The sequence below is a fragment of the Buteo buteo genome, unplaced genomic scaffold (genome assembly GCF_964188355.1).
Source record: "Buteo buteo unplaced genomic scaffold, bButBut1.hap1.1 HAP1_SCAFFOLD_62, whole genome shotgun sequence".
Taxonomy (NCBI): Eukaryota; Metazoa; Chordata; class Aves; order Accipitriformes; family Accipitridae; genus Buteo; species Buteo buteo.
The window spans coordinates 529,543-552,080 of record NW_027439228.1 but is presented as its reverse complement, the minus strand read 5'-3'; the positions used below and the strand labels follow the sequence as shown (position 1 = coordinate 552,080).

The following is a 22,538-nucleotide window of genomic DNA, read 5'->3' as shown; positions in this document are numbered from 1 at the left end:
AGTGTTACTCCCATATTTGTTGATTCAAAACATCACATCTGATCTTCTGAAAGCAGAAGGAGGAGATAACAAAATAACTTTGTTAGCAGTTCTATTTAATATTTAATATGAATTGAATACGAAAGCGCTCTTCTCGTATAAAGGGCAAAAGAAAGCCAGGAAGCTTTTCCCCCTTTTTTACGTGTCTAGTTAAATCTTCTTTACATGCAGAAGGACGAGTATGAGAAGAGTGGCTAACTGTGCAGGTGATTACAGTGTTAGGTATGGAATGCGTTTAGTTTGTCCACAGCCCTTTCTCTCATACAAAATTATATAGCCAACTCTGGGGACTTTTGGTGGTCTGCAACAAAGGGATAGTTAGGCATTTAATCCACATTCTTCTCCACGGGAGAGTTGGTTAAAACCTTCAGAACTCGAACCTACTAATGTTTTTTTGAGACGTGTTTTATTCATTAACCTTGAGGTTGGGGACTTCTCACTGTACTAGATGGTGGGAAAGAGACTAGTTGAAACATCAAGACACAGCCTATGCTACATCTTCAGATGTTACAATAGTGAAATATCAAAACTGTATAGTTATTTGCTGCATACTAGAGATTTTTTACACTGTTGAACATTTCTAGCTTCATGCTCTCAATTCAAGACCATATTCACCCATTAATCATATGTGTGCTTTTATAATTGATGAGAACCCCCAAAACTTCCTTAGTTTGGCTAAATACTATTTTGATTATTCTAATTATACAGAGGTATTAGAACAGCATTGCTGGAATCTGAGGAACATACATGCCCAGCGTGGCATCAGATGGATGTTTCGCCTGATGCTTTAATTGCCAACAAGTGCCTACGCGAGGTAATGTGATGACATTTACATAAAGTGCTTGTAAGAAAAGGCTATTTGTAGAAAGCTGAAAGGGAAGAAGATACTAATTTACATCTCCTTAAGCAAGGCGTAATTGAATAAGGCTAAATTTACTTTCCAAATACGTTATCTGTTGCTGTCACAGAAGCTTACAACTCTTTAGAGACAACCTGGCAAATTCAGGTCACGCTTTTGTTTGACATGATTGCCTCGCTTTCAAATTCGGCGCTAACACTGAAGTACATTACATACAGTTACTCTGAGTTACCAGTCATTAGTATGAGTGTTTCATGTGATGTGCATGTTGGTTTCATATATCTGTCTGTTGGTTTCTTTTAGGACTGATAGCATTTACAGGAATACACAAGTAATTTTCCTCTGTGAAGGCTTTTGTTCGTAGATCTGCTGAAGTTTCATCTTACCCTTTTTGTAAATGTTTTTCTGCCTCTAGGCTGTGAACAATTTAAGAAATGGAATTGGCTACACAAAAAGGCTGCGTCAGCAGATTCGGCAGCAGCAGCAGCCGCTACTGCCACCGCCTCCACCACCACTCATGAGTGTTCTGTTCACCAGCAGTTCGTTGGAAGAGAAGGTAAGCTTTATTTCAACATATGCAGCGATTCTTATATTTCAGTACAGCTTATTTTCCAACTGTCTGCGTTTATTCAGAAGGGCTGTGAGGTTCCTGTGTGAAGGCAACAGCATTAGCAAGTCATCTGGGCCCCCAAGGACAATCAATACCCACCACTGGTAAGGAACTGTAACTTTAGAATGTCTTTTAAAAAATTCTCTTCAGATAAACTGAATGGGATTTTTTCCTGTTTCCTCTCTCCACTCCAAAAGGTCATCCAGCGAGAGCCAGTACACTTTGCTCAGCAGGTGGCAGACCAGGCTGGGAACTGCAAGTGTTGTACAGAAATTCGATGTATTACTACTTGTAAGCTGTTAAACGAGGCCGTAGCACTTTTAACTTCTGCAACAGCCGATTTATAAAGAAGTAAGTATGGACAGAGAGTTGTGGAGAATACAAGCAGTCCTTAATTTTTAAATGGCCTAATTTGAATTGGCTTTAACGAAGGGGATCTGTGCTTGCAGTAAAATTATTTAAAATAAAACTCCAGTACCTGATCGAAAAGAGGACTCTGAAAAAGGAACTTTTTTGCAGGAAACCATAATTCCATATCAGAATTAAAAACAATTAAAGGCTCAGGTGGACAGACAGCCTTTTGATTTCTGGCTGAACAGGGCTGTAGAAATTGATTTCCCAATAGAAGTCAGCCTCCAACATTCTTTTTCTAACAACTTCGTTGACACTGATTGAGCAATTCTTGGAAAAGTCAACACTGTTATTTTTTGACAATTTTGAGTTTCTTCAGTTTAGTCAGCCCAAATAGCCAAGCTGCTTTCTCTCAGTTGGAGAGAGAGGAGTCTGTTTTATCTATTACTGCAGTGTCATGTCAGTCCTTCCTTTTGGTATGTATGTGTTAGAGATAGATTGTAAGGGTGCACTGTGTTTATAAAATCTTAAAGATGAATCAGAACAAAACCCCGGATCCATCCCACAGATTGTCTAAAATCTCCAGGAAGCAAGAAAATAACAGTTCAGGGACAAGAGCAGGCCAAATACATCATTGTGAGGCAACAGCATAGGAAGCGTACGTGGAAGAAGATAAAAGAAGTTTGAGGGAAAATGAGTTAATATCTGTGCCGTACGGGCTGCCAGCGCCTGCAGCTTGTCACTGCTCTCGGGCTACCGACCCAGCTTCAAGGTGGAAAAAAAGCAGCTTTCTTTGAATGCTGGCGTCAGGAACAAGGTGCTTTAACTTGCCAGCAGGTGCCTGCAGGCTTTTATTGGCATGAGTTTGTGTGGTAGGAATGGAAGGTGTAGCTGGTGTTACTTCAGTGAAGGTCATGGGGCTTGGGGGTTTTCTTGGTTGGTTGGATTTGATTGGTTGGTTTGTTTGGTTTGGTTTGGGTTGTGCTATCAATTTCGGGGGTTCAGGAGCTGATTTCCATTCATTCCTCCTCCCAAGTGGTGTGGGTGGAAAAGGCTGGAGTGATAAATTTCTACCCGGCTGGAGGCAAGCTGACCGCATGAGTTGGAGAGACGCATTCACAGTGGAGGCTCATACACCACCCTGATGGCTGAAGGCAACTCCCTGAACTGTAATAGTGTGAACTTATCTGTTGTCTCTTGGAGTATGCAGGAGAAATGGCTTGCAGCTTTGTGAAGCTATAAACAAGTGTCAAAACTGGGAACAAATCAGTTTAACTTCTTGTATAAAATTAGGATCTCTCGGAACAGAAGTAGGTTGGAGCTGTTCACTGTGGTGGACAAATCATAGCAAGAGCTGGCAAAATATTAAACTGCCAGAGACTTCTCATTTGAACAGAAGGCTGATGGATGAATAGGTAGTATGCCATGTGTGCTGCTTTCTCTCTTAAGTTCTCTTCTTTGTATATGCCTGGCAGTCTGGTACAGTTGAGAGAGAGAAGTAAGATTTTTTTTTTTTTTTTTTTTAATACCAAAAGGGGAACACATTCTGTTGGGCATAAGTCACTCTCAGTAAGGCTTTCCAAGTGCGATTTTCCTCAACTTTTAAGTTATGAGATCAATTTTTGAGTAATACATGCAGGCAACTGAAAACTATCGATTCTTGCCTAGAAGACTTTGCTCTTAATAATATCTGCTACATCTAATTGATATTGTCCTTTATGTCAATCTCTAATTATAGCCTCTGTAGGAAGAACGGGGCAATGAAAGGCAGATGGTGGCCTTCTGTACACTGGAAAGATCTTGGATGCTAGCAAAGTCCAAAACGCATTCTTGTGTTGTGCAAACTCTCTGAAGTGCAAGTTGTACGTTGCAAGTAATACGTAAAGCATGTAGGAAGTTGCTGCTGTAGGTGTTCTAATTTAGATGTAGTTCATATCAATTAAACATAAGCTTTCCTTCTGTATTTGTTATGGAAATAATATCATAAGAAGGAAAATATTCATTAAGACTATTTTTACTTAGGAAGTGGAAGTTGACAATGCCTATAAACAAGGCAAGGCAAATTAGGTCAAGGCCTAGTTACCCTTGTAAGTAAAGAGCTGTTCTGACTGGAGAGACTAGTTGATAGGACTACAGTCCTAATACCCCCCCGCTCCAGCTTTTTGGAAAACATGTAGAAAAAAGGTTGAAAAATGAGCTCATAGAGAAGGGAGGCGGGGGGAACCCACCAGATGACTAAAAGCCATGTCTGTAGTTGGATAAAGCTACTCTGAGAGAGAGAAATCCATCTTCCCTCAGTGGAAGATAAAGGCAACAATTAGAATTAAGGAGCTGCAATAAGCTACCTTTTTAAAATCAAGTGTTGAAGCTGTCCTTTGAGCATTTCCTCATCCCATTCCAGCCGAAGTGGGTCAGATGCCTTAAATAGTTCTAAGCATCTCTCGACTAACCCAGCTAATATTTGAAGTTGTCCGTATATGAAGTAGGAAAATGTCCGGTTTGAATAATGGCATCATTAATCCCTTTAGCCTTTGGGTCTGGATATGGGCTTTTTGACAAGCATGATGAGTTGTAGAGACCTTTTTCATGTGTCTCCCCCTTTTGCTACTAGTGTTTCTGTAGAGACCCTTGATCCATTAAGTACAGTCCTCACCTCCTGTCCCACTCCTTTCTCTCCCCTGGTTTCAGCTGGTAATGCAAAGTAGGGGTTTCTTTCTCCCTTTTTCCCTTTCTAAAGCAAGGGTTCTGTGGTGTTTAAAAAAAAAAAAATTCATGCTGCTTTTAATTTAATGTTGTGCTGCCATGTTTGTCCTGTGCTGCTTCTGATTGCAAGGAGGTCAAGTTATCTAAAAACCATAAGCAGGATCTTTTTCCCCTCATTCATGTTAATGATGGGCAAAAGAGCAGAAGCTGATTTGGAAACCTGTAAGTGGATGGGTATTTTCCAGTAAGGTGGTTGGTTTGTTGTTTTTTTTTTTTTCTGTTGTGGGGTCTTCAGTATTTTATTGTCTCCCACAGTACTCCTAGGCTGCAGAACCAGCCTCAAAGGCACTATGGAATGACTTCTCCCATTAGCTTGGCTCCTCCTAAGGATATAGACTGCATTCATACTCAGAAGCTGGTTGAAGCAATGAAAGCATGTGGGGTATTTGAAGATGAGGAAGAACTGAATCACAGGTATAACAAGGCTGTAAAATTTGTTAATCTCCTGGGGTTTTTTAGGGCAAACTTATACACAAGTTTTCTTTACAGGCTGGTTGTTCTTGGTAAACTGAATAACTTGGCCAAAGAATGGATTTCAGAACTTGGTGAGAGCAAGGTAAGGATTTTTGATATGTTCTTATCAAAACAGCTGAAGCCTTTTTGCTTCTTTTAAAGGTGATACTACTAGGATTTATGCTAAAGTTCAACTTTTAACTTTCTTCTGAAGTATCACGCAGAGCTGTAGTAACTGCCATTGAAATAATGTATAAAAGATACTTCAGATCAAGCTCTTCAAGTCCTTGGGGCACGGAATAAATTTGTGAGGTGGCTCCATCAGTTGACTTGTAGCAGCTAACAAAGCTGAAACCAACATATTGTGGGGCGAGAGAGATGGTAAATGAGCAGTAATCTTGCCCCAAACAGCCTGCGGCACTCAATCTAGTTTGACATTATTTCACTAGACTTGCCTTTGGTGTGGCTCTTAGATTGTGTTAATTTATGTGGGCCTGCTGCAGGGAAGACTGATAGTAGGTCTTAATTTGTTTAAATTGATGAAACGACTGCTACATTACTCATCTTTTCTTTGTTTTGTTTGTGAGCTGCAAGCACTCACTTCAGAAAAACAGTATCAGTCTATTAGACTAACAATTCAGTCCGGGAGAGAGAGGACATTGTTTATGGAGGCTGTTGTAGTCTTTCTAAATGACTTAGAAAGAGGCTCTGCATCTCAGTGGGATTCTGACGTAGAGCCTTGGAAGGAACGGATGAGTAGGTCGTGAGTCTTCACTTCCTTTGCTGGGTCACAGGCAAAAACTCACTCTATCCCCTCTGCAGCTGCTGCTCTGCAGACCAACATTTAACAATTACTGGTATTGCAGTGAGCTTAACGCATTCTTCGCATGAAAACTTTCTACCCAGAACATCACCCGTGTGCCTTTGCAGCTTTGGGTGTCTCGGCTTACACCTGTGTCTGCTGCTCATCTTCCATGCACTGCCATTCACTTATGAAGCAGTTGATTGCAACGTACCAGGGGAATGTTTCTCCTCCAGATGGGATTACAGCAGTGGCTGTAGGCTGTGTGACTTCAGCTTGTGAGCTGGCTGCCATTCCAGAGCCATAGGGGGAATGCAGGGCTGAGGCATTCAGCTTTGGTTGTCTATTTTTTATGCCTTCATAATACTGTATTGCACTCCTCAGGAATCCAGGGTCCCCAGCAAGCAGTCCTTGCCCCAAGCCCACGGGCACAGCTGCATCTAGCAACCGTTCAGCCTCTCAAACACACTGTGCGACTGTCAGCAGTGCAGAACACATGAATATGTGGGACTGTCTCATCTCCTACAGGTGCTGGTGAGAAAAGTCCACAGGCTGCAGAATGCAAACGGCGCTAATGTACAGTGCAGCTGTGGTGCTGGCCATCCTGGCGTCCATAGTCCTTCTGGGAGCTTTGGGTCACCTGGTTAAATCGCTGCTGAAGAATAGGAAACAGTGAGTTGGTCTTCCCAGCATTCTTGCGCAGCAAAGCATTCCCAGTGGCAGCATCCTGGAGTGCAGTTCACCGAGGGTAGCAGCACTCTGTTAGCATTTCATAGAATCAGAATCATAGAGTTGTGGAATGGTTTGGGTTGGAAGGGACCTTTAAAGTTCATGTAGAGCAACCCCTCTGCCATGGCCAGGGACATCTCTCACTAGGTCAGGTTGCTCAAAGCCACATCCAACCTGACCTTGAACACTTCCAAGAACGGAGCATGGAAGTGTCCTTTCTTTCTCTCTTCCCTGCCTTTCTCCTCTCACCCTTCCCCTTTGTTGGCTCATATTCCACACTGGATTAGCAGAGGAGAGGTAAAAAACTGCTTGATTATACAGAAATACATTTTTTTGACTAAAGATCACATACCTGCCTCAAATCCGACCTCTAAACCTCAGTGCCCTTCTTACGCCAGGAACTCAGCCATCTTTTCCAGACGCAGGAGCACGTCCCCACAATCCCCAGGAGAACTGCATCTCTGTCAAAAGGCATTTGGAGCTAAAAGATGAATTGGCTGGCATGGGTCTCGCCCTGTCCAGCAGCCCAGTGGCTCAGGCGCTCCCTGCAAAACTCCTATATCCACACCCCCTCCTCACTCAGATTTGCAGTTAGAGCCATGGCTCTCTCACCAACCAAGCGCAAGGCTGAGCTGGAGGTTGCAGGCATCCTGAGGACAGAAGCCCCCTTTAACGGTGCCTGACCCACTTTCTGTAAACCCACAGTGGATTCGGGACAGTTAATGGCCAGAGAGAGAGAGGAGCTAGGATGTCCCTGCTGGGAACTCGGCTTCAAACCCCCAATACAACAGTTCCTAAATTATACAAAGGGGAACAGCTTCCCTGGGAGCAGACTCCCTGCAGCCCCTCTGCCTGCCCAGCCACCTGCTACTGGGGCACTATTCGCCTTTGTGCTAAAGTCCACCCTTCAAAACAGGCAATCAGATCTAAATAGAACTTTCTTTTCCCTTCGCTGAACTAAGTAACGGGGATCTCCTTTTATTCTTTCTTCCTGTCTGAGGAAGGAGGTAAGCACCTAACTGCAGAAGATTTGTGCCCAAGACCCCGAACTGCAGGGGGCCTGTGCTGCCAGCCCAGAGCTGAGCAGTGCATTATTTAGGACAGATGGGATTCAGGCTTTTGCCTTTTACTTGCCCATCCCTCCTTTGTAACTTGCAGGCTTCTTTTTTAGATCCTCAACTTTTGCTGTGATGTCTGGGCACTTGCTGCAGCCTGAGAGTCTTCTGGACAAAATGAGACGCGTGTCTTGAGAGGCCACAGTCCAACCACTAATTGCCTACGTCTCTACTAAGCAATATTGACAATAATTTTCTTAGAAGGGGTGGATCATCAAATTGGTGACACAGAATTAAAAGATTGGTTTTCTAGGCCACTTTAATTTTAACAGAAAATTGGAGATTTGGGTTGAAAAATACAAAACACTTTAAAGCTGAAACACTCTCTGTAGCTGCTACTTTGCTTATTCTTGTTTGAAAGAAGTACTTGGCAATTTGAACATATTTTCCACATCAATTCAACCAGACTTGTTTACATTCAAACTTTAAAACATATACAAATCCAAACTAAAAAAACAGCACTATGCTCACAATTTTAACCTAACTTTTTAAGCATCTTTTGCCCCAAATATTTATATTCTGATTATATTCCAATATTATCTCTCGGAAGTTATAGAGCACTTTTTTCACTTGAGTGCAATGTAATTAGCTTATGTCCCCAAAATACTTCATTCCTGATGACTTACAAAATTCACAGTGCAAAATGAGATACAGCATCTCCCTGTGCAATGCTAGGCGCCTTGGGCAGTGGTCCTCAGAAACAGGACAAACAGAGAGTGCCTAAGCTTATCAGGGATGAAGCGAGGAGGAAAAGGCATCTAATTAGATCCACTCGAAGATCCAAGCGTGATCTTCAAACACAAACTTTCTTCTGCAACTGAATGTCTAAGACTGAATTTGCGTTGTGTTAAAGAAAGAAAGAAAGAAAAGAGACAGAGACTGTACTTGGCTTCAGTAAGGGCTAACAGCAGAGTTGTCAGAGACCTGATGAGGAACACAGGAGACTGGGGTGTGATTCATCTGACTCAACGTGGATGTCTCTCATGTAGACACCCATGCCCGAGCCAACCTTGGCCCCATTTTCAGGCAACAGAGAGTCGAGTCAGTATAACCAGTGAGTTCAAGGTGCTGTTTCTCTTATCCTAAAGTAAATACTTACATTTTTGGCCAGAAAGACTGCACATTAGATTCACTGACTTGATTCACTGTAGCTCCTTTAAAATAAAATAGGACCTCATGCCCGTTGTGCAGGCAGAGATGATTACAACTGCATTACAGATACACAATTGTCGCGTCCCAAATTTTAATATAGCAGAGATTAGAAGAGAGAGAGAGACAGCTGAAGATAGTAGGCGGCTAATCATACATCTTACTATGGCAAGGCCAGCTTTTAAACATATAAATCCAATTAATATCATAAGCCCAATATTTACAAGCCATTTTCCCCACCCCGTCAGTCCCTAGGATCCCAAAATGGAATGCAGCCATGAGTTTGGACTCCAGCCATCAAACCAGTTAGCTGACTGATTGATTGAAATAATTCAGCTGTTTGATCAGCTATCTCTTTCATCTTTGCCCGGGCTTCTTCAATGGAAGTTGTGGCATTATGAATGGTAATACAACGTTCGGATTCAGTCAAGTTTAACATACCACACACACCACGTTCTTTTAGCAATAACATATCTAAGGCTAAACGATTCTGTAATGTCATTTTTGATACTTGTTGCACTAGCAGATTTAGTTCCCCAAAGGCATATTGAGTCCAATTACTTAATACATGTACTTGCCAAGTTAGGTTTTCTAGCGCCCATTGGTGCTGAACAATATAGCCAGATGGTGCAAAGAATGCTTCTAGCTCTAATGATACCTTCTGTCCCCAGGTATAATAACCGGGTTTTAAATGCTTTGAATCCACTTCTGGGTGTTACTTGGGTCATCAAGTTCTCATTTTTTCCTGTGAATAGGTGGTGTGCAGCATCATGCTGGCAAAATCAACTCCTCATGGACTGTTCTGGATGGTTTGCTATTTATGCTGCATCAGTCCTTTGCCTTAACTCTAGATGTGGCAGTACACCAATCCATACACTGTGTTCCACCAGCTGCACTACCTCTATGTCAGCATCTTGACTAAAAACTAAGGCAAAAATTGGACTTTAGTAGGGTTAGTTACATGCAACAAGTTTAGCGTGTAGGTCACTCTTCAAAAGCCTATGGCTGCAATGAGTACTATTTTGCCTCTAATTAAATAATATACTTGGATAAGTTGTGTTGACAAGGAGACAGCTGATGACAGGGGTATAGAAATGGATTCTGTATAACCTGTTCTATTTAACTCACAAATGATCACCCTGTTTTTCTTTTTTTTTTCTTAAATGAACTGGCGTAAGACATTAGCTCCATGCTTGTGACCATTCATAACTCCATGAAGACAGAATAGCACATATCAAAAGCTTAAAACAGCATCACTCACATAATACAGATATTAGGACAAATACAGGAAAAAAAAAAGGACCTGTATAGCCATTTAAGTTCAAGCCAAGACAGGATCAAAATACACTGGTATTTCTTCTATTCTCCCCGATGTATAGCTCCAGCATAGCCATAATATACATTTCTACTGATTGTTCTATTGACGTGTTATGCCTAACTTGATCAAAACACTTGAGGTTAACAATTGCAATGTTAGTGAATATAAGCCACTCTCTCACTTGCTGTACTACAAATATTCTGTGTATTAAGTTTAACTGCGTCTTCTAGGGACACATCCAACTAGTTAGCAGTAACATTTACTGTGTTGCAAGCTGAACCTATTTTGGAACACATAAAACAGGTTTATGTCCCTTATTTTAATTGAAATATAGATATGCTACTGTAATGTAACATCTCTTCATAATGTCTTCAGTACTTTTTTTATGCAGCATTTACTATGTAACAGACATTAAATCTTGGGAGAGCTCGTGGATATTGCCAGTGCTCTTTTGGCTTCCCTAGAAATATTCAGAACTCAGACTTGAGAAGTTCTTTGTTTTGCTTCTAAATGACCCTTCCTTGGAGATACACTGCTTGATCACTAGCTGTGATCTGCTGTGTGTTCCCGGATGAACGGTGCAGGACCTATGTCCTGGTTTAAGCCCAGCCAGTATCAAAGCACTATCAAGCCACTTGCTCACTGCTCCCCCCCAGCCCCGGTGGGATGGGGAGGAGAAAATATAAAGAAACGCTCGTGGGTCGAGACAAGGGCAGGGAGGGATCACTCACCACTTATGGTCATGGGCAAAAGACAGACCTGACCTGGGGAAGAAACAAAATCAATTTAATTTACTACCAATCAAATCAAAACAAGGATACTGTGAAGGAAAACCAAACCTTAAAACACCTTCGCCCCACCCCTCCCTTCTTCCCAGGCACAGCTTCACTCCCAAATTCTCTACCTCCTTAGTCAGAACTTAATATTATTATTAATAGTATTAACGCTGAACATACTGACAGAAACTCATTATTTTCTGAATAGGCAGTTACAAGTATTTCTCAGTTATTCTTCCTTCCTAAAAAAAAAAAATACACTGTGAAGTTTTTTAAAAGGGTATTCTTAAAAACATTTAATCAGGTTACCAAAACCAGGTATATGTCTGAAAACCTAACTTAAACCTGGTTAGTTTTGGCACCATAGAGAAAGAACACAGATTAGATTCTTTCATCTCTCTCAAGACATTCTTCTCAAGTAGAACAAGACTCCGGTGTCTGCATTGCAAGTCGCCCTTGTCAATACTATTCTGTGAATATATTATTCCGTAAATGTTGCCATTTTTCACTGAATAGAATTCAATTTTTTTGCAGTATTCATGCTCATATAAATTATTCACATAATAATGGCAATATTTATCAAGTAATTAATCCTTTCTAGTGTTTAACCAGTCCTAGCTACAGACAAAGTAGGCAGAATGTATTAGTCTATATGGAACAAGCACAAGTTATCATTACGATTCATCAAATGTGGGCATTTCTATTTATTTCTTATGAACCTATGACCCTGCTCTGACTATGAGTATAATGAAGCTTCCTCCAAAGCTTTTGGCAATTAGTGGGAACATTTCCACTGATTTTCATGGTCTTTGGATCAGATCCTGGTAATGCTGATAGTATACAGATAGCACTATTTTTCTGAAAAAAAACCCCAAACAAACCAGTGAAAATAAACAAAGGAATTCATGTTCAGGTTCAGAAAAGCATCCCTACTCATGAAAAACACTAAATATGGACCTTGTTTTAAATAGGCATTTAAGGTATTTCCTAGTAAGAAGTAAGAAAAGAGATGTGATTTAAGCTTATTCTAACCTGATAAATATGTATGTACTACATTACATGTGCCACTGTCACAAATAATCTTTCCTCACAATTAAATGCAAATTGCTGCTTGACCAGTCAGAACACCAATAATTACCAAGACTAACAACGCTTATGTTATAGAACAAAACTGACTAACCCAGGTCACTTAATAACAATGATCTGTGTTGTATTGTTCTTTTATCTGAATCAGGCTTGGCAAAAGAAGTCACTTCTTCGGGCTTCTGTTCTCTAACTGATTCAATATCAATACAGGAGAATAACACGCTTGAAAATAATTTTAATACCATACTTTTCCACTCATATATAAAAATGCAGATATTTGATGAGAAGAAACTTCCAGACTCAGATACCTATTACATTGAGGAAAATATATACCAGAAAAGCCCCCGACTCGGAGTCAAATTCCACTCTCCCAACCTCAGTCTGCACCAGCATCCAATCTCACACAAATTCACTTGAAACAGTGACATTATGCAGACATTCCTGTCTAGAACTTCCTCACACAAACACATTTCAGCCTTCATATTTTGGTAACCGTTCTTAGCTTCACACAGAATTGAAGGAATTTGCTATCTGCATACAATGCGTGATCCCTTGTGCAAGAAACCAGCTCATTTATCCTTCAACTGGAGGGCAGTCAGGTTCCCTTCTGCACTCAGCATGAAAGGCCTTGTGAGATATTGTCCTGACACAAAGAACCCCAAACATTCATGAAATGCAAATCAGACCCATACCCCCAATCCCACATGTAATGAGGTAAGAGAGATTTTACAATAGCCAATATATTTTCAGCCTGTATCTCAAGATAAGATGATAGCTTTTTCACAGACTTTGAGCAATACAAAAACCAGGACTAAAACACCCTACCAAACACCACAAGATCCAAGATAGAAATCACAATTTTTGCTGGGTAACATCAACACCACCTTTTTTCTTTCCTTCTTGAAAGACTTCCATTCTTCTACCGATTTTAGTATTTTCCCGTGAAACAGAAGTGTTCTAGATGCTTGTCTTATAAAAAGGCTTTAGTGAATAACTCTAGTTTTAAAGATTACAACCAAATGATCTTTTTCTTCTTTCCTGCTAAGATTCCTGACTTTTGTAAGCCTCTGGATTTCACCTCTACTGCAGGAGAACAATAAAAAACTTCTTGCTTATGAATTTTTAAAATGTGAAATGCAAGTACAAGATGAATAGAATTTTGAACACACACTAGTACACTATGAGCGATTACCCACAAAAAGTAGGGAACACATACAAATGCTTAGGCATTTAAGATGATTGCTAACCCTGTCTCACAAAGCCATTTTTTTCCTGCTGCTTTATTCCACATTCCCTTGGTTGTAAGTTAGTTCGGTGCATCCTTCTTTGCACTGTAGCTGTTTTCTTCCTTCAGAAATGAAGGGGAAAAACCTATGTATGTTCTTTCTGTTTATCCGTCGGTAACATACCTATAGCTCCTCTGCTAATTTTTTTTAAACTTTTTGTGCCTTGAATTCACTTAAAGTGTATATTCCATATAAACCCCATTTTCCCTTTATAAACTATAAATAACTACTATATCAAATCTTGTTGACTGGATATATGGATTTCTGATATTTTGGTTTATGAAACAAAAGCAGCCACCTGAAAACTTCACAGTGTTTCATGTCTAATTGCCTGAGTTATTTAACTGTCACCTCACTTCACTTGCTTCAGGAATGATACGTGAGGATGTACTTACTGATTAAAATGACAATTAAGGTAGGTTACCATCACATATCTGTACGAAACTTTGAACATGCTGTGTTTCTCAGCTTTTACAAATGCTGCTATATTTACATGCAACATAGCTGAAATTTGACCATGAAAAATGTATCCCTCACACATAACAATACAAAGTGTTGAGTGAGGCACATTAAAACAAAGATGTGTTCACCTAATTCTAACGTCTTTATAGTTTAAAAATCACCTACTAAAAAGCTATGAATGTTTTGCCTGTGAATACAAGAATTAGCTGCTTTTTTTTCCTCCAAAGAAAGCAACAGGCCTGCCTGCCAGTTTCCCGGCAATTGCAGTTGGTATTTGAACAAGCTTTCTCCTTCTGAATACAAAAGAACAATTAACTTGAAATCTAGAAGTGAGACTAGAGTAAGGGGGTATATACCCACTACAATCTATTGCAAAGCCATCTGCAAGGTTCCACATGAGATGATTGTTTTGTACAGAACAAAAAATAAATAAACAAAAAAGCACACGCAGCATTCACTTCACCTCCAGACTTCTAAGTGAAAAGATGTATGTAACCTGGGATGCAGTGAACTATCTAAGGGAAATCGGGCCTGATAATCAACCTCTTTCATGTTTGTCTTACAAAAGCAAGGCTTATCTTTCTATTTGTTTGACAGACCCCAATTAGAATGAGTCCCGATTTTAACATTAGTTCTGCAGAACAAAACTCCAGGTAGTTGGGTGTTTGTATTGCAATTCTCACTCCAGATCAGCCCTCTTCTATTTATTGAGGAGCAGGTGCTGAGAGAGAAAGCAAACTGTCTTGCCTTGTTTGGAACAACAACATCATCCTTAGCAATGATGTACCTTCATGAGTAAATTGACTCATGTGGGTAACTTCTAACTTGGCTGCATAATTATGCAAGCAACTTCATGGGATTAGTGGCATAAGTAAGTGCTCACTAGAGTAACAAAAAGGGCTTCATACATTAACATCGTTTTTCTTTCCCTTCAATGTAAGGCTCCTGTAACTTGTAATGCAACACAACAACAAGCAAACATCAAGAAAAAAAACCAAAACAAACAAAAAAACCCAAATATGGGCTAACTTAACAGAGCATGCAGGCAGTAAAACTTCTTACTCAGAATCATCCTGGCAAGACGGCCATTCTGTAGGATGAGCTAGCATGAACTGTCCAAAGAGTAACCGCAGTGTGCACTGTTGCTATCCTAGCAGGAACTCTGCTGCACACAGTGAATTTTTCCTGCTGGAAAATGTCAGTTGTATCCCAAAACATGGTGTTTTCATTTTGTTTTTTTCCTTCATGGATGTGTAAGTACTTTACAAAAAAAAACCTGTACTCAGTAGTTTATCGTATTTAGTTCACATCCCACATTTCTCATGTCGTTAGAGCTTATGGGACTGTTATTTACTCACAAAAGCCTACTGAAGTGATGTTAACCTGTACACTGTAGTGCATTGCTTCTACTTCTGAAGACAAAGTCCAAATAAAAGGCAGGAATGCCCTTCATTGCAGAGGAAAAAATACAGCTGCCACAGTGATTCCTTCTGTTGCTCCTGATGCTGTATATATTAACATCAACATCTGCTGACATTAGCAAAGAGCAACATGGAACTAGACTTACCATCAAGAAATCATGTTTTTGTGTGATAAATAGGCAGCAGCAGCTGTTTTTACAGCTGGGAGATTTCATCTAACTGTGGGACCAGACACAGTCACTTCTTGGACATTCCAGATTGTCTTGAACAGTGCTAGAATGAACAGAGAACAGAAAGAAATGCTGAAATTGCAACTTTTCTTATGGTAAATTGCAGTATTATTGGCATTCTTCTGAGTCTTCTTCCACGTGCTGCCCAATTCTTTTTTTGTGTGCTGTACTATGAGAATGTCTTCAAGGCACCTTGATAAAGGACATGCTCAGGACTACACTTCTCTCAGATTCTGTGCTTGACTGCTTCCTCTGTGTTCCCGACCAGTTAAGTTCTCAAGGTTATACCCCAGCTTCATCCCACTGGCCCAGAATAGGAGAACCACAAATTACAGTAACTTTTCTGGGTATGACGGGAACAGGCAGCCCCACGCTCACCGTGCAGCTCATCTCCACACATTTTCTTGACACGCTTTTCTGACTGCAGCACCATGAGCGCTTGGAAAGCCTCTCCTGCTTGTTTTGCCTGCCAACAAACCACTTCAAAGACTTCAGCCCTCTGTTGTCTGCTCACATGCTACCCCACGGGATGGCCACGTGCTTGTACCTGTAATGCACTCACAGAAGAGGATCGAGAGGGCTGTGAAAGTGGTACCAGCTGCAGGTGAAATGACTTACGTAAGGGATTTTTCTATTTGGAGAAGATCATAAAACAATAATATTTTGGGCTACCAATAAAAAGACAGTTTTGTGATAAAATAGGAAGTTTTAGGCTCCCTTCCTCCCTCCAAACAGTGAGCAGCAGCCTCTAGACAGGAGCATGGAATAGTCCTGACCAGAGTCAGCATTGCATCACATGGACCTGGTCTAAAATAGCTCTAACAAAATCCCAGCCTCAGAGGAGAAAGCAGCAGCAGCAGCAGCAAAGATAAATCCTGTGATTATAACCAGAGTGAAGTTGTAAAGTCAGTATCTCTCTTCAGGAAAGTGACCATTAAGACTATGGCTTCGGTTTCTGTCCTGGGGCCTTTTCAAGCTGGTTAGGTCATTGTTTTAGAAGTTTGAGGTTTATTCAGGAAGAGATCAATTCACGAATGGATCATATATTTTAGCTGATCAAGAGAATAAGTGGCACATGGCTATGTCTGTTAGTGTGTGAGCCCATGTCCGTAGAAGCCCCGTCGACAGCTTCACCAAGATTACCTTCTCACAAGGCCATTCTTCAATGACCTTCAGACGGTTCAAAATACACAGCCTATCTTAATGCCACTATCCAGGAGAGGATGTTTGTCCCAGCTAGTGTTGCATGGTCTGAGAGCTGTCTTTCTCAGGGACGAATCGTCTAGGGTGAAAGTGGTTTTCGTCTTAATGAGGGCAGAGCAAAAGTGTGATGCTGCACAGACTCTCCCTCTCGTGGGGAGGGAGGTCCATATTGGTGTCTGGGTCCAGACCATGACATTCCCTTTCTCTTGCAGTGTGAAGTGTTGAGGCACACAGAGCAATGCAGAAAGCACAAAACACCAAGTTACCGTTACCAAGTTGGAAACTGTATCTGCACCCTATCAGCATGGTCATCTTCTTTCTCACTGTCCCATGCCAAGAGAGAGCCTCCCCAGTTTGACCACTGCTTTGGCTAGAGAAAACCCACACAATTCTAATCCTCATCGCAGTGGCACAGGGAGATGTGCATGAAGGGCGGGAATGGGAAGGGTGCTACATAGACAAGCAAGGGGAATCCAGGGATAGCCACACACTTGTGACTAAGACACAGTGGCTTAGGGAAATGCACAGTTCTGGGGCATGAAGGTCCTAGCAAGAAAGACCGCAGAAGTCCCAAGCCCTTCCCCTCTGCTCTGTCGAGCCCTGGGCTCCCCAGTGCCAGGCAGAGACGGCCATATTGGAAAGAACTCTCCCCCCAGTGCCCCTCCCACTTTCCGTTGGGCTTAGAATGTTGGTCGTTGGGCTTAGAATGTTGGTCGTTGGGCTTAGAATGTTGGTCGCTGGGCTCGGAATGTTGGTCAGTTGGAGCCCACGGCCGCCAGAGACAGCAGCACGGAGCTGTGCTGGCACGCAGGAGCGCTGGGAGGAGGCAGGATCTGACCGAGCGGCACCGAACCGGCACCGGCACCTCGCCTCCCATCCCCGCTGTCGCCGACTGGCCCGCGTCCTCGGTCCACGGCGAGGGTCCTCCTCTCCCGGGCAGGATGGGCCAGGCCAACTGCTGCTGCGGCTCCAGGTGAGCTCTCCCTGTGCCTCGGGGGCACGGCCGGGACCCGCGGTGGCAGCGGCCTTTCTCATGCCCGCCGCTCTCTGCTCTGCAGGGAGGCTCTCGCCGACGCCGAGGCGGTGCTGAGCGCGGACGTGCGGCTGACCCGGGGCCGCAAGAGGAGCGAGAGACGCCTTCTCCTCCTCCAGGAGGAACTGGTGATCGCCAAGTTGCAGTAAGACCCTCAGAGCCCAGCTGCCTTTCCCCCAGCCCTGGCCCTGGCCCCAGCCCCGGGACACCCCGGCCCCAGCCCCAGGCCCCGGCCCCTTGGTGCTGGATGCGCCCATCGATGTCTGTCCCAAGGGCAGGTGGGGGACAGGGCTCGGCCCGGGGGGACCCCGAGGAGGACACCCCCAGCTCACCGCCTGCCTCTCCTCTCTGCTCTCTGCAGACGCGGCACCAGCCTGCGCCCACAGCTCTGCCTGGCCCTGGACCAGCTGTGGGTGCTGAGCGGCGGAAAGGAGGCGGCGGGGGACGAGGAAGAGGAGGAAGGCGGCGATGAGGACAGGACCTCCATCCTCCTCATCTGGCCCAGCGGCTCCTGCGTCGCCACTTTCGGGTGAGTGCCACGGCCGGGCGGGAGACGTTCCCAAGCACACCCGCACCATCGTGAGAACGGCCTCTGCCCTGCGTGCAGAGCCTGGGCAAGGAGCGAGCAGCATGCCGGCAGGGAGGGATGGGGGCATGGGCAGGTCCCGCATCCCCTTTGGGTCCCCAGAAGGGGAGGGCGAAAGCAGCTGCTCTGGCAGGACACGGGGAGCCAGGGCTCGGGCAGCGCCTCTGTCCTGCCCCACGGGGCTTCGTCCCGCTCTGGCGTCCTTCCCCACGGGGCAGGGCTGCGCAGGCGCCCGCCTCTGCCCACGGGCTGGGGGGCAGCGGGGCCTGACGCTGGTTCTCCTCTCTTTCTGCAGCTCCCGGGCGCTGAAGGAGCTGTGGGTGGGCACGCTGCTGGGGTAAGCCGCGGGGATGCTGCAGGTGCAGCCGGACGGGGGAACGCAGCTCCTCAGCTGGGGAGAGATGCCCCCGTGGCTGCCGGCCGCTCTCGCTCGGGCAGAGCTGCCGCAGGAGGGAGAAGAGGCAGCTTGGGGCTCAGCCAGCTCTCTCCCTGTCCCTTCCCGGTCCACAGGACACCAGAAGGAGCCAAGAGAGCCCGGGTGACGCCTGTCCCATCCATCAGGCTCCTGGAGAAGGAGCTGGGCCGCCGCCACGCCGTGAGTGCCTGCCCGGTCTGGGCTCTGCCCCCGAGCCCTGGTCCTCCCGCCGAGCGAGCGGCAGAGGCATCGCTGCTCACCTGCCTCCGCTCCTTCTCTCTTGCCCAGTGGAGGACATTAAGCGCCGGGAGCCTGGAGAGGCTGATGGAGGGCCAGGCCGAGGTGAGAAGGGCTGCCTTTCGCCCGCCTCTGGCTGTGCCGGCACGTGCGGCCAGTGGGGTGAGGGATGGAGGGAAGGGTGGTGCCGCTCGGGGAGCGGAGAGGGTTGGGGAGCCGCCGGGAATGCCGGCACATCCTGGCCGGCGGTGCTGGGGGGAAACCTGCCCCGCGGGGCAGAGAGCCCGGGAGGGCAGAGGGTCCCGGCTCTGCCACGCTCAGGCTGCCGGTGCCGGCTGGCAGCTCGCCGGCGGCCCTTTGCGCCGCGGGGCTGCTCTCTGAGCGCAGCCTGGTTCTTGCAGGCTGGTCCCAAGCAAGGGCCTCCGACGGTCCCGCCGAGCAGCGGAGGGGGACTTTGCCACGCACCGGGTGAGTTTCGGGAAGAACGGTAAGCTCCTGCAAGCGCTGGAGCTGTGCTCACTTGTCCCTCGAGTGTCGCCATGCAGGTTGGGCAGCCCGAGGCAGGATGTCACCTCCAGGAGGAAGGAAGGAAGGACGGACACCCGCTGGGCAGCGGCCGCTGGACGTGGTTCTGCGGGGACACGGAGCCTCTGCTGCTGCCCACAGCTTGGAGGAGGACAGGGCGAGGGCTGGGCCAGGCTCTCCTCTCCTGGTGGCGTGCCGGCTCTCAGGAGCCTCCCAACTGGAGCTGCTGAGCCGGAGCTCGGAGGTCCAGCTGCTGGCTCCCTGCCCGTCCTGCTGCACCGCTCAGCACCACGCTGCGGGCAGGGCAGGCCCCGGGAGCGCTGGCCCGGCGGTCTCCGTTGACGGGCTCTTGCTCGGCTTTCCTTTGCAGCAGGAGGGAGCAGCAGCAGGAGGAGGAAGAGGATGGGGCTGCCCTGGCCCTTTGCTCATCGGAGGACCCCGGCCGCTGCCCAGGTGCCAGGGCAGGTGGGCTCTGGCTGCAGCAGGGCGCTCTTTGGCCAGCCCCTGGCAGCCCTCTGCGGGGAGGACGGCTCCCTGCCCCGGCCCATCCAGGTAAGCCAGCCTGGCCGGGGGGGTCCCCAGCCCTCCAGATGCTCCCTAGAGGCGGTAGGAGCCCTCCCTCCGGCTGCTCCACAGGGGACACGGGTGTCCCCAGGAGCTCCGGGGATGGCGGCTTGGGCTCTTCACCCCCAGCAAGGAGCCCGCTCTGGGGCAGTGCTCTGGCCACCGCTGTCGGAAGGCAGCTCCTCGGCCAAGCAACTGTCCTCCTGCCTCTCCTGCAGGAGCTGCTGGCTGTCCTGCGCCGGGAAGGACCGTCGACGGAGGGGATATTCCGCAAAGCTGCCAGCGGGACGGAACTTCGGGAGCTGCGGGAGGCCCTGGACCGCGACGCCGATGTCGACCTGGGCAACCAGCCTGCACTCCTGCTGGCCGCCGTCTTGAAGGTGAGCGCTTCTGACCTGCGGCTGGAGGAGCTCCTGGCCGGCCTGGAAACTTCAAAGGCTCACCCAGAGCCCTTGGCATTGCAGGACTTCCTCCGAAGCATCCCCGACAAGCTGCTGGTGACCCACCTCTACGAGGACTGGATGGCAGCCATGGAGAGGACCAGCAAGGAGGAGAAGGTCTCCGAGCTGAAAGCGTAAGTGCGGGCAGCAGCCTGCCTGTTGAGCAGGAGCCCTGGCCGCTGGCTGAGAGCACCTGGAAAGCTGGGCAACTCAGCCGCTGGCTCCCCCCTGCCTTGGACAACAGGCCTGGGCAAAATCTGCTTTGTCAACCTAGTGTCCCTGTTCCCTCAGGGTGGCCGAGAAGTTGCCTGCAGCCAACCTCTTCCTCCTCAAGCGGCTGCTGTCCCTCCTCCAGCACATCGGCCGCAACGCAGCCACCAGCAGGATGAGCTGCAGCAACCTGGCCATCTGCCTTGGGCCAAACCTGCTGAGCCCACCCGACGAGGACCTGCTCCCGCTCCAGGCCATGCTGGAGGTGACCGAGAAGGTGCGCTGTGTTGGCAAGCCGGCTGCAGCCTTGCCGGCCCATCCGAGCTTGGCTGCTCAGAGGTCCCTGGCTGCCCCCTCCCTTGAGCAAATGCCGGTGGGGTGGCTGCCTGCAAAGGCAGCCCCGCAGCCACAGCCATCTGTGCAGAGGCAAGGGTCGGGAGTGGGAAAGGCTGCTTGGGACAACTTCAGGCAGCTGGGTTGAGAGCAAGGGTTTGATGTGTGCAGGTGAACACGCTGGCGCTGTTTATGATTGAAAATTGCGGCGACATTGTTGGGGAGGAGGTGGCTGGCCGCTCCTGTCCATCAGCTGGGGAGTCGCCAGCCCCCATGGACGGAGCCACAGGTATGAGGAGGAACTGAGGGCTGTCCCAGGCTGGGGCTCGGGATACCAGAAACCTCAACGTCAAGAAGAAAACCGGTGTAGGGCTTGGGGTGGGTTTTGCTTTAGGTGTGCTACTTCCAAGGCGTCACTGCTGCACATGGTTTTGCTTTCTAGACCTGCCTTTGGAAGAGCAAAGTGGCCCTGCAGGCAGAGGAGACCAGGGCCACCAGGCAGAAGCCATTCTGCATGCATCCCCCTCTCTGGGTGTCCTCAAAGGAGCTGGGGGAGACATGGTGGCGGAGTCCAAAACGACAGAGGTATGTCAGCTCTGCTCCACAAGCACCGTGACAGTGTCTCTCGGGTAGGAGGGTAGTTTCTGAGGAGGCCAAGTAGCTGCTGGGCCTCCTCCGGCCAGCCGATGGCTTGTGTGTTTGGGGTTCCTCCTCCTCCCCCACGGAGTCATACGTTGTATGGAAAACTGGAAAGGTCCTTTCTCAAATGCATTAAGCATGTGCTTAATCCAACCAAATACCTACAAAAAGACAGCGGGGAGTAGCTGTCAACTTGAGAGGGCTTTTGCTCGGATCCTACTTCATCACAGTTTCATCAAGTCTGTTTTGGGGCAGGTGGACTGTGCAAAATGTGGATGGATGATGCAAAGCAGCATCTTCCCCAGAGAGCTAAGGTGGTAATTTGGCAAGCAGTCCCTTACTACTCCAGGCCGTCCCTTGCCACCCCTGAACTCCAACAATTCTGGTTTAGGCACCTCCAGCTTTGCCTCCAGCCACCCTCGAGAGCACGGCAGAGCCCCTGCTACGCCCGCAACAACTGGGCAGCCTTTCAGAGGAAAGAAGGTAAAACGAGTCACTTTGGGTTAAAATCAGAACTGTCTCCGCTGGATCGTGGCCTTACCTATCTAAGCACACTGTGGGATGGAAAGGTTTGCAGGCTCTCCTCGGGACAAGGAAAAGAGAAGGAACCGAAGGAGGAAACAGGCCTGGGGAGATGAAAGCTGTGCAGAAAAAAAGAAGAGGAAGAGAGAAAACGTATTGGGGGATCGCAAACGGAAAAGATGCAGGAAGGTCCGGCAGGTCGAGAAGCCCAGGTGTGTACCAGGCTCTGCTGCTGCGCAGGGTCTGGCAAGAACCCCGTGGCCGCTCCCCAGGGGCTCCCCATCGAGCCCTGCTGCATGGCACAGGGGCCCTGTGCATCTCTGCGCGCGCACAGCTCTCTAAGGGCATTCCCCGTGGGGATAAGGCGCCAGAGCCCTCCCCT

The 22,538-nt window shown here is 46.8% G+C and overlaps 1 protein-coding gene across 1 annotated transcript; it reads left to right on the top strand.

Moving 5' to 3' along the window:
- Nucleotides 1-805: 805 nt before the first annotated feature.
- Nucleotides 806-22,298, top strand: LOC142027847 (uncharacterized). Its single transcript, XM_075022048.1, has 7 exons — nucleotides 806-853; nucleotides 1,314-1,454; nucleotides 20,231-20,392; nucleotides 20,477-20,586; nucleotides 20,744-20,939; nucleotides 21,438-21,580; nucleotides 22,026-22,298. The coding sequence occupies exons 1-7, from the start codon at nucleotides 806-808 to the stop codon at nucleotides 22,270-22,272; spliced, it is 1,047 nt and encodes a 348-aa protein (XP_074878149.1). The 3' UTR covers nucleotides 22,273-22,298.
- The last annotated feature ends 240 nt before the right edge of the window (nucleotides 22,299-22,538 follow it).

Bases quoted from the DNA above. Each gene is read 5' to 3' on its own strand.
- LOC142027847 (XM_075022048.1), top strand. From the start codon at position 806: ATGGATGTTTCGCCTGATGCTTTAATTGCCAACAAGTGCCTACGCGAG. The intron at 854-1,313 runs GTAATGTGATGA...TTCTGCCTCTAG, and splicing joins CCAACAAGTGCCTACGCGAG to GCTGTGAACAATTTAAGAAA. The intron at 21,581-22,025 runs GTATGTCAGCTC...ATTCTGGTTTAG, and splicing joins CGGAGTCCAAAACGACAGAG to GCACCTCCAGCTTTGCCTCC.